Source organism: Taurulus bubalis (assembly GCF_910589615.1).
Source record: "Taurulus bubalis genome assembly, chromosome: 3".
Classification (NCBI taxonomy): domain Eukaryota; kingdom Metazoa; phylum Chordata; class Actinopteri; order Perciformes; family Cottidae; genus Taurulus; species Taurulus bubalis.
In genome coordinates, this window is record NC_136591.1 from 34613541 (window position 1) to 34630869 (window position 17329).

The 17329-nt window shown below is 44.0% G+C and overlaps 1 protein-coding gene and 1 long non-coding RNA gene across 2 annotated transcripts; one reads left to right on the forward strand and one right to left on the reverse strand.

The window, feature by feature from the left end:
- Positions 1–801: 801 nt before the first annotated feature.
- LOC306734961 lies at positions 802–3512 on the reverse strand. Its single transcript, XR_013770979.1, has 3 exons — positions 3393–3512; positions 1020–1108; positions 802–934 (listed from the first exon to the last, which is right to left on the reverse strand). It is a non-coding gene; the product is annotated as an uncharacterized lncRNA (long non-coding RNA).
- A 5956-nt stretch (positions 3513–9468) lies between these two features.
- ufl1 (UFM1-specific ligase 1) lies at positions 9469–16686 on the forward strand. The gene is made up of 19 exons (XM_079214622.1): positions 9469–9582; positions 9763–9908; positions 10071–10099; positions 10246–10343; positions 10782–10896; positions 11014–11144; positions 11760–11818; positions 11914–12060; positions 12176–12351; positions 12440–12619; positions 12980–13106; positions 13467–13592; positions 13836–13956; positions 14049–14215; positions 14511–14641; positions 14829–14909; positions 14987–15072; positions 15209–15389; positions 16252–16686. Exons 1-19 carry the CDS (start codon positions 9506–9508, stop codon positions 16471–16473), a joined length of 2400 nt encoding a protein of 799 aa, XP_079070748.1. The 5' UTR covers positions 9469–9505; the 3' UTR covers positions 16474–16686.
- The last annotated feature ends 643 nt before the right edge of the window (positions 16687–17329 follow it).

A 17329-nucleotide genomic window follows, 5' to 3' on the forward strand; every position in this document is an offset into this window, starting at 1 on the left:
CTTTTATTCATAAGACGAAGCCTGCATGTTCATGCCACCATTAAAGGCTCACATACATTCTCTTTGTTTTACTGATGATAGAAATGAGAAATCTAAATAATGAGTTAGCCTGTTAACGCTGCCTAAACACATTTATTTAGTCTCATTTATAAAGTATTTATGTATACGTTTTCAATAAAACAAAACTAAGTTGGGATTTTAAAACATTTATCTCTTGGAAATGTTTAGTAACATTCAAGATAATAAGGCGATGGGGAAATGGCAGAGGAAATAGTAAGGACCGTTCATTTATGCACAAAATTGCTTATTTATAGATTAGGCCTTTTGTTAATTGGGTCGCAATGGTTTTTAAAAGTCGTCTCCCTCGTAAAAAAAAAGTACTGCCTGAAAACCTCATTAAATGCTCATTTATCACTTTACCCCACATCTGGGGACTCCATCGCTCTTTACCTGACTTCCTCCTTTACTCCCATCGTAACTACGGCCACGTTGAGCATCACAGGGCGACTAGAAGTGCCGTACAAGTATTTATCATTTACCATGACCACATTTCACAGCGTAGGGCCACTGAGAAAGGCTGCATGCCATCATAATGATATCAGTATTCACAGTAAATAAGTCTCAGACAATATTCAGCGTCATGGAAAGAAAGTTGTATGACCTTCACTGAGGTTATGTGGGTTTACTGGGGGTCATCTTCAGGCATCAGCTGTAATTGACTGAGAATATGTCAAGTATGAAATGAAGAAGAAAAGTCAACCGTTCAACGTTTTCAGACAATGGCATATTTATTTTCAAAGCCGTGTTCTGAGATTTGACACCCAAGCTCACGTCGACACGAAGAAACAGACACTGAAGTGTTTTTCATCCTCATGAGAATTAATAGAATTTTAAATAATCTTTCAAAGTGCACGCCTTTGCAGTTCTGGAAACTCTGAAAAATAAATAAAAAGTGAGAATAACATTGGCTCATACAAACACAAAAAATCAGAAGATGAATCCCTCTATTGCCTAATTACCTTGTATTGGGAAAGTCACTTTGGTACCCACAACCACAGGCATTAGCCTGTAAGCTGTTGGCGTTGGATATTCTAATTGCTTCGTGTCTCTGGAGGAAAATTATATGAAAGAAAGAAATATATTTATCATCATATACTCACATTAATCATGTCTGAAGACCTATAGCCACACCTTTCCTTGGTAGTAAGGTCCTGAATCTTGCGGGACTCTATTCATATGAACTACTACAGAAGGAGATCAATGGAGGTGCTGGAGTTAGTGGTTTACCTTGAATTGCTAATTTATTAAACCAACCTTTGTGAACCTGGTATTATTTAAGCAATATAAACGTGGAGTTTCTCCAAATCATGGGAGAGGTTGATCAGTTCTCCAAGACAAGTTAATTGATCCTGCAGGGTAAGATCAATTGCAACAGCAGCACAGGGAGCAGGCGAGAAGAGAGAGAGCTTTCAGCTTTAATTCCAAACTATCATTAGCAGAAGAGGAACAAAAGGTTTTAAAAAATCAACAGCCAAGCCTCAGTGTGCTGTAGAGACACTCGGCAGTATGTGCTCCCAAATCACAGTTAGATTTGCTGAGCTCCTAATTAGTTTGTATGCGAGGCGACAGGTGCCAGAATACATTATTTACTAGTACATGCAATAAATATGGTAATGAACAAAAATTCGACATTTTTGGGGGGGAATTAGAGGCAACAAATCTGTATCCATTCCTTACAAAAAAAGATGTTATGGGCCTGATGCTGCTCGCAGCGTTACACAAGCCTCACAGCAGGGTGCACTTTTAAACTGGCTCTGTTGAGATGGATTGGCAACATTGCATCAGCCTGTAGCAGTATCACCGACTCTGACATGGACTGTATAAATAGATGGACCCCGCGTCTCCTTCTTCCTCCCAATGTGCAAAAGTAAAGCCAAGACATCTTGGATATGGACGCCGCAATTCTGCACCGGTGACGTCATTTGGAGCCGGAGTGTGCACAGTAGTGATCGGGGGACGGAGCGGCGCACCATCAGCCAGCCATTATATCTGTATGAATATATTCATGTATTCACACATACTCTACGTGTGCGATATGGACACAGACGGAGGCCGACAGCGCCGGCTAACCTTTTCCAAGTCGGTGGTGATGGTGCTAAGCTAGCTCGCCACATGGTCAGTGACTGTGTGAGCCAGAGATCTAGATACACAGTCTATGTTAGAAACAGGCGGTTGTGGAAAGTGGAAAGTTAAAGTAGGTCTCCTCTCGACGTTGCTGTTCTAAGTACATTTTCTGAGCCTCTGGCGCCGGGACCACTTCACTCAGAGCGGCTGTCAATCAAGGCTGGGAATACTGACGTCCCGGCCCCTTTTCGTATGGCACCAAATAACCGAAATGAATACACCAGCGTGTGGTGGGGGTGCAACAACATGCTGCTGCAAAAGGCCGTGGGTTGGAGTTCAACCTTGGCCGCGGCAATAAGGACTCTTTCTTTGTATATTGGACGCCCACTATATCTTACTTTCTACGTTCTACGGACTCTGATTTGTTTAGTTTGGCCCATGCATGTCTCATTAGTTAGCATGGAAGGGAGCGGGGCTTTATGACCTAAACTGCAGCCAGCCACCAGAGGGCGACGGAGATGTTTTGGCTTCACTTTGGGGGAGTTGTCACGTCGGCCATCTTTATACAGTCAGTCACGATCCCTGTACGCACTCTTTAACAGTTGATGTCATTATGATAAGCAATCTGGGGAGCACACTATGTGTATATAAACTATTCTCTGCGTTTTGCTCCGAAACTAAAAGAGGAGAAAGTGTCATCATAATAATCTCAGTGTCTGTACTTCGGTTATCATTTTCAAATGAAACTTTGAGCCAATGCATCTTTTGAGAGGGTGAAAAGTAAATTATTTATAAGTAACTACAGCCCAGTTTTAGCTCAGGCTTTGCATCGTTATTGGATTTGATAAGATGGTAGTGGTGGTCTGAGCTGGTGGTCAGTGGAGGGCGTAATCCATGGTTGGGTAGTTCTTTACCGTCGCGTTTCGGACGATCCGCTCGCTCTTCTTCTAGCAAATGCCTCACTGTGGTTTTGGCTCACCTTCCAGTGGGCTGAGTGCAACAGAATACTATGTACCCACCATTCAAGGTCCCTTACCCACAACAGTACCATGACATCTGCTGATGGAATTTGTCTCTTGCCCAGTATGACAGATCCAAGCAATCTAGAGCCCAAGGACACGGGACATAAACCTTGCCAAAGGAGAATGATAGACTCGTCCTCTCATGAACCAGGACTGAAGTGCTGAAAACCGTCTCAACACCTTTCCTTACCTTTTCTTGTTCCTTCTTTTCTTTCTCTTCACATACTTTCCTTCAATTTGACTCACCGTGTCTTTCTTTTCTTCTCCATCCCTGAAGACGTTCCTTCCTCTCTCCATGCCTTTCTCCTCTTTCCTTTGCCTGTTGTCCTTTTGCGTTCTTTTCCTTCCCATAGGTTTCCTTTCCTGGGATAATTTACTGTAAAGCGGTGACAGGAGGAAAGAAGAATGTTCTTAAATCTGGATAGCTACAAATGAAATAACATTTCTACAATTTGGGGAATCGAGGACAGCATAAAAATGAAAATCCAACCCTACAATGCGTCTTTGGAGACCTGTTTCGAGGTGAGATGACATCAGTCGCTCGTTGAGATGACTGAAAGCTGTTCCTTTATATGGCATCTTCAAATGAGCGGGTACTTTTAGCGGTTTGAATGGAATGATCTCTTAAGAAGCGCTTGTGTTCGGTGCTGTGAGGTCACTGAGTGTTCCCAAACAGAAAGAGAAAGTTTAGTGAAATCATTGGAAGCCTGTGTGTGTGTGTGTGTGTGTGTGCACTGGTGGTCATTGCGCAGCGCCCTCATTACACTTGGCAGCAGCGTGTATAACCATAACCTCTTGGACAGCTGACGCATTCTCTCTGTCTGCCCCTCCTCTCTCCGGCTCGCTGCTCCTCTTGCCAGCTATACCGCCACCGCGGTCTGATTCGGCAGATACGCTACACGAGATTGAAATACTGTTAAATTAGCTAAGTATACAGCCGACTGTCTCTCCTGGAAGGGCTCCTTTTGTATATGCCGTGACCTCGGCACACCTTTTTGTACTGCAATCAGTGAAATTAGCCGAGGGCTGAAGGCACTCTGAAGCTTTTTTCTATTTTTTTTATCAATTTTAAACTCTGACCTATCTGGGGCTCTTAGCCGTAGGGCAGCACACATTTTGCATTGCTGTCTTTTGAAGTGGATACATGAAAGGACCTCAATTTAACTTGACTAAGAGCTCAGTCTTTCATGAAAACATACTTTGACAGAAACACTCTAAATTGCTCCAAAATGTGTTTTCTACTTGTTTGTCTCTGCACCTATTTATTTATTTTCTTTGACAGGAAATGAATTTCGGTTTGTGTCTGTTCGCCAATAGACTTGGCCTGAATGAATAAGTTCCACCGCTATAATCACTGTCAGGGAGCTAGCACCACCCACCTCCACCTCCACCTCGAGGAGAGAGAGAGAGAGAGAGAGAGAGAGAGAGAGAGAGAGAGAGAGAGAGAGAGAGAGAGAGAGATGTCAACACCATTGAGTAGGCAGAATCCACCTGGAGCTGCCTGGTGTCAGTATCGGGCTTCACGCTAGTCCTGCTCTATTCTTAGCCTACAAAGATGGGGGCGAGATTGAGTCAGATTTCGGTTGGCTGAACTTTCAGAAGTCGAATGAGCAAACAACACACCATGGAAATCTGTGTGTTTACCTGCACTCAAAGGCAAACGGTGGTTCATTACAAGTTGGGGTTTTGTTTTCAAAAAAGTATTCCCCAAACTCTCTATTGTGAACATCCTGACTTCCTGGTTCTATGTTGGCTTATTGAACATAACTACTTCCTGTATTACCAATACAATCCATGGCCGGAGATACACAAATAAAACCCAATGTAATAAATCATAATTATCGTGTTGCTCTCGACTTTGTGCAGTAATGAGATTTCTTTTTTTTTGGGCCATTTGAGAGCGGCACAACAAACTGTAAACATTGACATATTATCAGTGTATAGCCTTGTTGTGGTGCACATGTTAGCAAACAGCTTCCTGTCCAACAGACAACCATTTGGAGTTGACTTTAAATCCAATATCCACTCTTCTTTTTCCTCTGTTTTGGTCTCCTCCAACACAAGGTATACGGCACATTAGAGTTTTTTTTGCTGCTGGACACTCTGTTCTGTTCATAATTTTGTTTCCATACATAATAAATGCATTATCAAGTATTTTCTCCCAGATAAGTTTAGTTTTTGATGTATCCCAAATACATTGTAATCATAATCACAATCTGCAGAAGTCCGTGTAGGGAGGACGTTCGGGTGGTTCGGGTCTAAAAAACGCTGCTCATGTCCAGTGGGAAACCAAAAGTCAACGTTGAATTATTTTAATTTACGTTGCGCTTTTTTTCTCTTCAATTAGCCACGTAAAGCATGTGTTTAAAACGGCAATGCGGGACAATCCCTCGAGATGTAGCTGAAAATGTCGTTTAGCTGTATGGAGCGCACTTTTATAGGAGAAAGGGAATTGCCTGGAAACAACACTGATAAGAACGGTGAAAAATGATCCAGTTGCGGGGTCACAAAACCCAAACAAAGAGCTGAAATATGCAGCAATAAAAAGTCCAAATTAGAGCTGAGGGGAACTGCATGTCAGGCGGTAGTCTAATTATCCGTGGGTTCATCAAGCATTAGTACAGTTGTAACATTGCATGTTGATTAGTGCAGCTACATTGCTGTGGTATATTAAAAGGCTGGTTAAAGCCAGGGCTATAGGGGAGAAACATGATCACTGGTCTGCTCCATGTACACATGGGTTGTACAGTATCCAGGTTGTCGTTCACAGCAGCCTGGCTTCATCTGGGCGCATAATCCTACTGAATGTAACACATTTCTCATGCATTTAACCAAACAAATCAGATAATTGTTCAACAAGCATCTTGCTTGTTTCTCAGTGACTCCTTCAAAGCAAATGTTCCACACAATCAACGGTATCCCAAGTTCGCAGGAGAGACGCGTTTGCCGCTGCGGAGACGATTGTGTTTACGTACGGACAACTTGATTACAATTCAAAGAAGCAGCCTCGCCGTGCTTATTCACTGAGGAAATATGACCTCAATTCTTATCAGGGAAAGCTTTGAAGTTTCAAATTAGACTGAGGAACTTTTAAGAAGAAGATGGCTAATCAAATACACTTTTTTATTCATTTAATTCTCAATATCAAAGCTTTTGAGCACTCAATTAGCTTGTTACGGAGCTACTTTAGGCTGAGATGTAACAGAGGGTCGTATGAGCTGAATTGCAGACGGGCCTGTGGTATAAACTGGTTGTTTAAGTGGTTACCGCCCACTATCTCATCGGATGCATAAACAGCCTGTGTCAGGGATGGAGCATGCTCGTAAAGCATTACAGCTCTGTGAATGACATCATTCAGGGTTCTCGCACCATCACACAGCAACATAAACCATGGAGCATCTGGTTGTTGGGTGTGTGCATAAATCCAATCTAACTCCAATCTGTTTAAGGGGGCCACTCTGGTTACACTGCTGTAACCAGCATGACGGAGGGAAACGTAAGGTTCCCATGGGGGGATGAAGAGAGGCAAAGTCCAAATATTCCACATATTCTCTGTGCAAATAGACAATTCAGACATCTGTAGGTGTCTTTACTAAATCCCAGAATAATGGAGTTTAACTGGGCATGGAGGATTTGATGTATTTCTACAGTGACTTTAATTGTACAAATATACTTTAAGGATATTAATGTAATAAAGCGAAAAACATATTTCCATAGTCCTGCATGTAAGGGATGTATGGGAAAATTGCACTTAAGTCAGACAAGATGGGGTAAAAAATCCCAAATGTAAATCTGCATTTAATTGAATAAACTTGTATTTGTAATTTCCATTTTGTGCTGATAATTGTACTTTTAGTTGAATACATGTATTTGACAAGCTGAAACTACTTGTTATAATAAAAGGCTGACACACCAATGCATTGGTAATAATAATCTAATGATATAGGCTGTTATATAATAACTATCATAGCTGCAAAGACTGTATAATAATGTAAGAATCAGTGGCTATTTCTCTGCATATTACTTCTTTCTTTCTTTTTTACTTTTGAGACATAGAATCGGTTTTCATCTTTCATGTCTACTTTAGACCTGAACTACAAAACAGATAACTAGGTTAATTTGCAATTATTTGTAATTAATTAATTGCTAATTAATTTGAATTGTTCTGTACCTGTGGGCAATTTCTTTAATTAATATATTTTCATTCAGACACAAATGCCACATAGCTTGACTGGACTGGCCTTCTTGCAAACACAATAACAACAGGAAAACATTAGCAAGACACAGTTAAAAAACACACTCCATAAAAGCTAATTAAAAGTGCCTGATCAGTTACATACATGACTGATCCCTGAGCAAAGTTATATTCAAAATTGTTCACAAACTCCTTCAAAGATTTGTTTGCCAGCAATAAAGGTAAACGCACGGCTGCAATCGGCCCCGTAGTGTTACAAGTACCGAGCACAAAACGCAGTAAAGCTAATAAAAGCTTGTTTCCATGTCGGTCCTAAAGGGGTTAAAAGCCCATTTCCCTCTCAGCTGCCTCAGAGATCCCAGAGAAACTGCAGCAGTGTACGAAAGTGCATATTTTCCTACTGTGGTGGATTTCATTTTTACTTTTTTATATAAATATTGAACCCTCCCATAACTGTGCTGACACAAACCTGTGGCAATTGACTCACAGATGCGTACAGTTCGGCGCAGCCACAAAACATCAAGATGTTTCACGTGAAACATCCATCTTCCCCCTGAGTTAGTGCGTCCCCTCAGACCAGGTTTATGTACGTTGGCTGCTCTAAAGCCGCTGGAATGGGATGATCAATTATTAGCCGCCCCTCGGTGGGTCCGGCACACTCTAAGCTATTCCATTAAAAGGCCCGAATTTTGCAACGGACCACCATTTTTTTTTTTTTTTTTTTTTTTTTAACAAGTGATCTAATATTCAAACGGGTCGGACTGCGACATTCCTCTGTTCTGTTTTCTTTACTTCCAGCGAGGCTGCAAATCCCACCCACACACTCCTCTGAAACCAGCCCTCCCTTCCATAACTTACTTTAATCTAATAATATTCCTTTACCTTGACTGGTCATTTAAATCTGAGCTTGAAGGCAGAGAATCATATAATATATCCTAAAGTTTGAACAAATCCACTTACAACTTTTCTCCTCATTCTAAAACTTGGCCCCAGGCTACTGGTTTCCTTTCTTCTTGACTCTCATAGAAAGTGTGTATGTCATACAGTATGCAGCTACAGCCACACTATATACACACACTATATGGAGGCTGGTTATGAATAAGGGGGTGGGGGGCATTCCAAGAAGTTATTAAAGTCTTCACGGCTGTGAGACACTTTTGTCACACACACACACACACACACACACACACACACACACACACACACACACACACACACACACACACACACACACAGAGAGAGAGAGGGGCGGTTCTCTCATCTAGATTGTGCTTTTTGAAAAATCATCTTGCAATTAATTACATATAAGCCTGCAGTGAATGTGCATATGACATATAATTAGAGTATTTCACTCCTACCCAGGTCCTTTGCCGGCATGATGGAGTGCTTCATACAGCACAGAGCCATCTGTTTAGCTCCCTGGAAGGAGCTTCATGGCTTGTAGTCTACTGCTCCCTAGCGGTCACAGGCGTGCACTGCAGCTCGTGCCTCATTCGCTTTGATATCATGTTTCACGTATGTGGCAAAGGCAGGAATGCAGTTTTAAGGAGGGGGATTTTCCAAAATTGTTTTCATGTCAGGGAATTTCAAGTAGAATTGCTTTGGAGCTGGTAAAATTTAAGACATCTTTAACAGATTTGAAAGACTATACATATATTTAAAATAAGGCTTTGGATGGTTATGTAGGCAGCAAGTGTATAGTGCCTTTGTTTTCCTATGTGTGTTGAAAATGTTTATATTATTATATTTCATAATATAACATTTTCACTTCATGCATTACTCGTATCCCCTCTTTATTTACTGATAGGTTCCCTCTGCTTAGAGATTCAATATCTGTAGACTGTGTTGCTAAAATGCTGATGTAAAAACATAAATAAATATCATGTTGTAATCAAACATTTGTCCCCAAAGTGAATCACTGGTTAAATCAGAAATAACTGGGCTGCTCCAGCTCCAGACTACCTGCGCGTCATCTTCGGTTCAGCGCGTTTTAGGAAGTTTGGTCCTTCTGGCTCTCGGTAGCTTGCACGTCACTGTAAACGTTGACGTGTGGCTAAGCAGGAGAGCTGTCTTGCTAGCTGGTTTAGCCGGACCCTGCTCCTTTGATAGCGGACTGTTAAAGCATCGACAGTTTTTTTTGTGCAAACACTTAAAACTTGTAATAATGGCGACGGAGTGGGAAGAAATCCGAAGGCTTGCCGCGGACTTTCAGAGGGCGCAGTTTGCAGACACGGTGCAAAGGTAAGCTAACAGCTGTTAGCGGCGAAGCTAACGCCAGCTTGCACTCAACTTTTCAGCCAGTTGTTAATTATCTTATTCTTTAATTGCTTTTTACCCGCCGTCTTTAGCAATACAGCCTCTAATGAATATGGGGGGAAATGGCCCTGGTGACATTTTAACAACATTAACCCTTTTTTTCAGGCTGTCAGAGAGGAACTGCATCGAGATCATTACAAAGCTGGTCCAAGACAAGAAGCTGGATGTGATGCACACGCTGGACGGGAAGGAGTACATCACTCCGGGGCAAATCAGCAGGGAGATCCGGGATGAGCTGTACGTCCACGGAGGTCGGTTCCGCAGCCAAAGTAGCATTCATATATGGGAATGAATCACTTCCGGGTCTGTCTGTTGTCATACCCATTAGTGCTTAACATGAGGAGATCTGAATCATTGTCAATTGAGATCTGGGCTTTATGACAGTGAACACATCATGGTATTGTATTTCACAGGGCGAATCAACATTGTGGACCTCCAGCAGGTGTGTATTAGCAAGTTTGTGTGTGTGTGTGTGTGTGTGTGTGTGTGTGTGACGTACCTGTAGGAAGCTGCAACACATTGTTAGTGTGTTCTAAAAAAACAAGACGACAAGTGACAGAATCGTGTCTCTGTCTCCTTCCTTTTCAGATTTTAAATGTGGATTGGGTCCATGTTGAAAATCGAGCAAGTGACATGGCCAAATCGGATAAAGGGTTGCAACTTGTGCTTGGACAACTTATTGACGAGTGAGTAGTGAGGGACTCTTTAATCCCATTAGTGCCGAAACCCGAGGCAATGTGAGTCCGTCTGTCTGGCCGTAAAGTCAAAGCATCCGATATGACGACACATGGGAATAAAAGACATCTGGTCTGTTTCACGGGTAGACATTAAACGTGAACAATCAATAAAGGTATCTTTTTTTTTTTTTTACACCGATCAATCACTGGCACAATCATTTCATTTTAGTTTGATTTGATCTAAGATTTCAACAGATGAATAAGAAAAAAAAGAATAGAATACAAACGTTAACTTGTATGATCAATAGAGTACCAACCTTAGGCAGATCTAAATTCAAAAAGGCAACAAGCAAATTGAAACGCAAATGCTGAATTTTTTTTGTACAGCCCCAAATCACAAATTATCCTCAGAAGGTAAGTGTGTCGGTTGTCTCGTCTTTCCTGCAGCACGTACCTGAACCGGTTGGCCGAGGATGTGAACGACAAGCTGCAGGAGGCCGGTTTGATCAGCATCGCAGAACTGTGCAAGAACTACGACCTCCCGGGAGACTTCTTATCCGAGGTGAGTCCAGAGAAATTCGGCAACGCGGTTATTGAGACAATTGACCTCAGCTTTTATGTGTGGCCGCTCGCTGACTCAAATGAATGCGTGCGTGTTTTTTTTTCTAACGTATCTCAGGAGCTGTCCAAGCGTTTTGGGAAGCTCATCCAAGGAGAAATGGACCAGTACAACAGGGGGGTGATATTCACTCCGGCTTTTGTTGCTCGTCACAAAGCCAGGATACGAGGGCTGTTCAGCGCCATTACAAGGTCAACTTTGCAGAAGTTCACACATTGGGCCTCATGCGAGAACGACGCGTACAGTAAGGTTTGAGGGCAATCTGGGATTTAAAGGAATATTTCACCCTCAATTTTTTTACAGATTTGCGTTCAAATTACTCACCGCAGACAAAGTCCTTGATGAATTGAGGTAAATGGCATCAAGGTATAATACATGCACCTGCATAGGTGTTTTTAAATGCTACGTTTTTTGGCGAAATCCCAGTGTTTGGGAAGTAGTGAGCATACGACTGGGATTAAACTAGATGAGTTGTGTGCGCGTTTGTAAACTTTTGCTATCGTTAAACGGCGACCCCATTCACTTCAATTCAGCCGGGATCATCTCAGTTTTTTTTAAATTCTCCGTGCTTTCTTTAAGAAAAAGTCCATTCTGCTCTTCACGCCGTCTCACAAAGGCGACGACTCAACTGAGCGGTTTACAACAAAGCACCGTTAAGAGAGTTTAGTGAATCTGACCCGAGCAGAGTTGACAAGCCGATCATGTAGGATATGATTATGAAGATGTTCTTGCGTGAGGCTCCTCTTTTAACTGTGTTCTTTTGAACGTTTCACTGAACCTCCCTCCTGTTGTCCTTCATCCTGCAGGCCGACGCCCGTCAGCAGCATGATCGGAGCGTTCGGATTCCAGGAACATCTCCTGTACTGTAAGGAGAGCCGGTTGATTTGGTTATCTATTTGATTTATTGTGTGATGCAGCTCAGGTTTCTTGACATTGCGGTTTGGGTTTTGTCGTCGCCAGCTGTCCTGGAGGAGCTGGTGAACACGGGACGCCTAAGGGGCAGCGTGGTTGGGGGTCGGCAGGACAAAGCTGTGTACATCCCTGACATTTACTCCAAAACGCAGAACGCCTGGGTGGACTCGTTCCTCCAGCAAAACGGATATCTGGGTATGTTTTATTTGTATTTTTAGCATTATTAAAGTCAAGTTTTAATGCAGGTTGTTACCATGATTGGTGGTAACCTTGCGGTCTTAATGACACTGCTGATGTCCGTCTCCGACAGAGTTTGACGCGTTGGTCAGACTGGGCATCCCCGACCCCACCGCCTACATCAGGAAGCGCTTCAAGTCCAACAAGCTGCTGTTCCTCAGAGCCGCCTGTGTGGGCCAGGCTCTGGTGGACCAGGTGGAGGCCTCCGTGGAGGAAGCCGTCAACTCCGCCACATGGACGGACATACAGGTGCCGCCTCTACCTGAGTCACTGTTTTGTTTCTGGTGAAAAATCGTAGTTGCTTCCCGTTTTTCATTTCCCGCTCTCGCTCTCTCAGCCGATTTTGCCCAGCTGCCTGTCAATGGAGGACGTCGGGATGTTGATCAACCAGGCGATGAGGAACACCAACGTCCAGTCCTCTGCCAGAGTGCTGGGAGAAACGGTCGTCGTCAGCGAGAAGTTCATCAGCAACTGCCTCTCTTTGTTCGACGACGCCATGCAGCAGAAAGCTCAGAAGGTAGCGCCGCCGTGGTCACGCGTCTCTATAAGATGTCCTCATCTCCGTCATAGTCTGTTTCTTTTTTTTAACCGAGGAAAAAAAAGCAAAAGGTGTTGATGTTAGCGAGACAAGCTAGTGCGATCAGTCACTCTATGGGGAGCGCAAATTAAATGTCTGAGCTGGAGGACTCGCCTGCTGGTTCCAGGTCAGTTACAGCAGCAGCAACAGCGAGAGAGTTGTGTGAGACCAAACGTTATTAAAGTTGCCAGTGGGCAAAATGCTCCCTCGTTCCCCAGCAGGAGGTGTGTATATATACTTTATATAGGATACTCTAGTTTAAAAACACTTTAAACTAGAGTGTCTGTGTTTTTCTCTCAGGAAGTCAAGAACAATCCGGTGTTTCTGATCACTGAAGATGATATGAAGCAAGCATCCATGCTGACTGAGAGCTCAGCCACTTCTAAAAAGGAAAAGAGAGACGCAGAGCGCAAGAAGAAGACCACAGGTTGGTCCTGCACACACACACACACACACACACACAGGAAACACTGTGAAATCCAGTGAAGACTTCAATGGTTTTGCTACAATTAGCCTGTCCCCAGACACATTCTGACACGCATCTGATTTTTGGCATCAAATTTATTGTGCAGCAGGCACACTAACAAACTAGCTCTGAAAAGAAAATGTTATTTTAATCACTGGTTTATATTTATCACTGAAGATTATAATAATCATTTGTTTTATAGAATGTCATCAAAAAGCAAACGATGCTAAAGCCGAAGCAATGTCTTCAAATGTTTTTTTTTTTTTTTTTGTTTTGCCAAAACCAAAATCCACTGACCCGTTTGCACCGGTTGTCTCCCAGAGGGCAGCGGCAGCGTGAAATCCGGCGGTGGAGGCAACGCCAGAGAGTTCCGCATCCGTAAAACCAAGAAGAAAGGGAGGAAAGACGAGGACAGCGACGAGGAAACCGGACCGCCGTCGCAGCAAAGTAGGGTCCCGTCCCCGCCAAGCTTGCTTTTAATCTTCACGGGGACGTAGCGTCTCTGTGTGCACATTAGGCCTGTTCAGCGAGCCGTTTTTACTGTAACAAGAGCGTAATGGCTGGTTGGCTAGAAATCTCTCCCCAGGGTTGTTAAGCGCTCTTTTTTTACTTGTATTTTTTTCATGGAAGACAAAGGTAACTGCGGTATCCCTGTGAGACTAATTAGCTTTTGCTTTACCTTCCGCGAAGATCGCAATAAACCGTCTGAAGCCCCCTTTATGGCCCAGGAGGACATCGTCGCAGTTTTAGAGGAGAGAGTGAGCGACTGCCCCGAAGAAATCCTCTCCGAGCTGGCAGAGCATTTAGTAAGGTAATATAATACACGGCTCCCCGTCGAAAGTTAGCGTTTTCCTTTTCTGCCGACACTACGAGTCAGTCATCTCACCGCGAGCATCTCTCCAGGCCTTTGGCCAAAACCTACCAGGAGGTGCTGCGGACGGTGTTCATGTCCTCCACCAGCGCTCCGTCGAGGGCCAACAAGAAGCAGAGCATGAAGGATCTGCAGGAGGAGATCAGCAGCCTGTACAACAACATCCGGCTCTTCGAGAAGGGGAACAAGTTCTTCTCTGGTAAGGTCTGCTCTCGTCTCGTTGGGCAAGTGGAAATGCCACTAAGTCACCCACACTCCAGTTCATCAGTGCACCTGGACCGCTGGAATTATTGTCATGTCTCTGCGCTTTTCAAAGATGCGTCGTCAATTTTGCACAAAGCATCTGATTTTGGCAGCGCAATGGTGTAATTTGGTAGCAATATTATGTAAAGTAATGATATTAAGGAGTAAATAAAAGTAACTTGATACGCTGCCAATCCCACGCGTCACACTGCAATGAATCTGTTCATAAAAAAATGTCTTTCCTCGTGCAGATGAAACCCAGGTCAACATCGCCAAGCACATCCTCAAGACCCTGTGCACCGACGTCGCCAACATCTTGGTCAACTTCCTGGCCGCCGACCTGATGATGTCCGTGGAGAATCCCGGCACCATCACCAACGAGGTGGGGTTCCTGCTCTGTTTTTCTCGTAGCTTTTAAATAACAGCATTCAGCCGGGTGGGGAGGCAAAGAGCCGAGATCACATTTAAATCAAATCCTAATTAGGACTGTTGTGTCATTGTTTGAAAAGCACTGTGGGACTTATTAGAGCTCTGACTTGATCTTAAACCCCTCTGATGTGTTGCCTCAGGTCCGAGTGAAGATTTTGGGCAAACTGTCGGAGGAGACCAAAGGACCCCTCACGAAGCTGCACAACAGCCTGAGCGGCAAAGTGAGTATGTCTCCTGTCGCTGCCGCCGTCGGCTCAGACGCAGTGATGGGAAGCTGTTCGCTCTTTGTGCTTCGCAGACCGTCGAAGACTTTCTGACCAACATAGAGACGTGTGCAGAGGTGTGCGGGTTCATGCTGAAGAAGGGAGACAAGAAAAGGGAGAGGTAAGGACGACGCTTTTGTCGTGTTTTTTTTTTTTTTTACTTGTAGTGTTTGATTAGCGTATATATTAGCTTCAAAACCAGAAATGCTTCCATTTTGTAGTTTTTTGACGTATGTGGTGCCCTGCGTGTCGTCCAGGCAGGCGCTCTTCCTGCACCGCCAGGCTCTCGCCGAGCAGCTGAAGGAGGCGGAGGATCCGGCCCTGGTCCTCCACCTGACCAGTGTGCTGCTGTTCCAGGCCAGCACCCACTGCATGCTGCACGCCCCCGGGCGCTGCGTGCCCCAGATCATCGGCACCCTCACGGGACGAATATCCACGGTACGTCTCGGCGCACGAAAACGGGCGTATATTGAGACGGGTCCACTCTGTGCGAGGGGTGACTCGAAAGCCTGTCGGCGTTCTGCGTGGTAGTTGCAGACTACCGTTGCGGGGGACATTAACACTCTGCAAAAAACCTCGACATTTTGCCGCTTTGGTTGCCAGATCTATTTTAGAATCGAGAGCTACAACCAAAATCACACTTTACTTTTGCTCAAATTGCCTCCAAGCGTCAGTCCCCTCATGTACTCTGTGGCTGAGTGGATGGAAGTCTCTCCAGGTGTCCGATACTTCAAAGGATTCAATGGGGAAACCGGATCAACTTCCTCTGGTTTAGTGCGCAATAGAGTCTGCATCACAGGGAATCTCATGGCAGTAACAACGTTATTTTTTCATTTAAAAAAAATATAAACTCTGTGGTGTTGATCAAGATCTCGCGACGGTGTTATCTGCACATTGTGCTGCGGGACAATCCGATTTTTTTTTTTTTATAATTATTTTGTAATGTTTGGATCCACTATTCCAGAACTTCATCACATTTCATAGAGAATAATTTTCCCTACTGAAAGAAGCAAAACCATGAAACCCATGACGTCATCTGGATTTGGAGCCCAGTGCCTAGTTTGTGATTGACCGGTTTGTATCTCCATGAAAACCCACCATAGTGCAGCTTTAGCTCCCTCACCACAGCCATGTTTATGCATTCAGTTTGGTCTAAATGCTTCAACAAACGTTGCCCGTTTTCCCCAGACTCCGCAGCTGCCTGTCCTCGCCATCTGCTGCAGTGTCGGGCGCAGTAGAGCAGATTTTTTTGGCGGGGTTAAAACCGCTGATATGTTTTTCCCCGTGTGCTCGTTTGCAGGAGCAGCAGCAGCTGCTGTCGGCGTACCAGAGCCTGGTGGTGAAGCAGCTGGTGAGCCAGAGTCAGAGCAGGAAGCAGCATCAGGAGGAAGGGGAGGAGCCAGAGAAGGCCGAGGAGCAGGACGAGGAGGCCCGCGACGTCCGCACGCAGCTCGTGGCCCTGACGCCGCAACTCAAGGATCTGATGCTGATCCAGCGGAAGGCGTCCGTCACGGAGGACTGAACCTTTTCTACGTTTTAGAGAAAAAGGATGCCGGGAACCGGATTGAGGAGGAATCTTAAAATAATGTTTTTCTGTGTGTGATTTATCCCATGTGGACTCGACACTGAATTGTTAAAAGGAAATTCCTGTCCGGGATGTCACATCCTGTAAAGCCAATTTGACATGAAAATCCTCAATGAGGTTCTGATTTTTCATGCTTTCATTAAAGCTCTCCTCTAACTCTTGTGTTTGACTTATTTATTGGAAGCGGTTGTGCAGTCAATGGGCCTCGTGCAAGAACCACTGGTACTTACCGAGTTCTGAAGCGGCGTGTGTGAGTTTGCGCAGTTCTCCAATTTTCTCATTTAGAAAAAAAAAATTAATTAATTGTATCAGACTTTCCTTTATGGATCTCCGAAAGCAGAACTTCAATACAGTACATATGGGCCAGAACGCATATCCCAACATGGATTTATTGGGGCTTTAACTCTTTTTGGTCGGAGCGCCAGAAATAGCAAAGTCGGCCAGCGTCTCTTTTTTCGGCTGCACCACTGTTGCTGTTTAATCCGCCCTCCCAAAAACACGGCCACCAAAGCTCTGACATTTGTGCTCAATCCAGCGTGTACATTTCTATATTTAATTTGAAGATATTCTAGTAAAACCAAATGAAGCTCATGTCTATAATGCATTATGAACATTTGGAAGGCTTCAAAATTCTTTCAACGTTTAGAGATCATGAATAACGAGCATGGACTTCAGTCGTCGTGACCATGCGGGGCGGAGACGTCACAATTACAAACATCCTCACCAAGAAAAGAGATTTTTTTTTTAAATAAAGACTTGACATGGCTTTAATAATCTTTGGGACTTTTTCCTT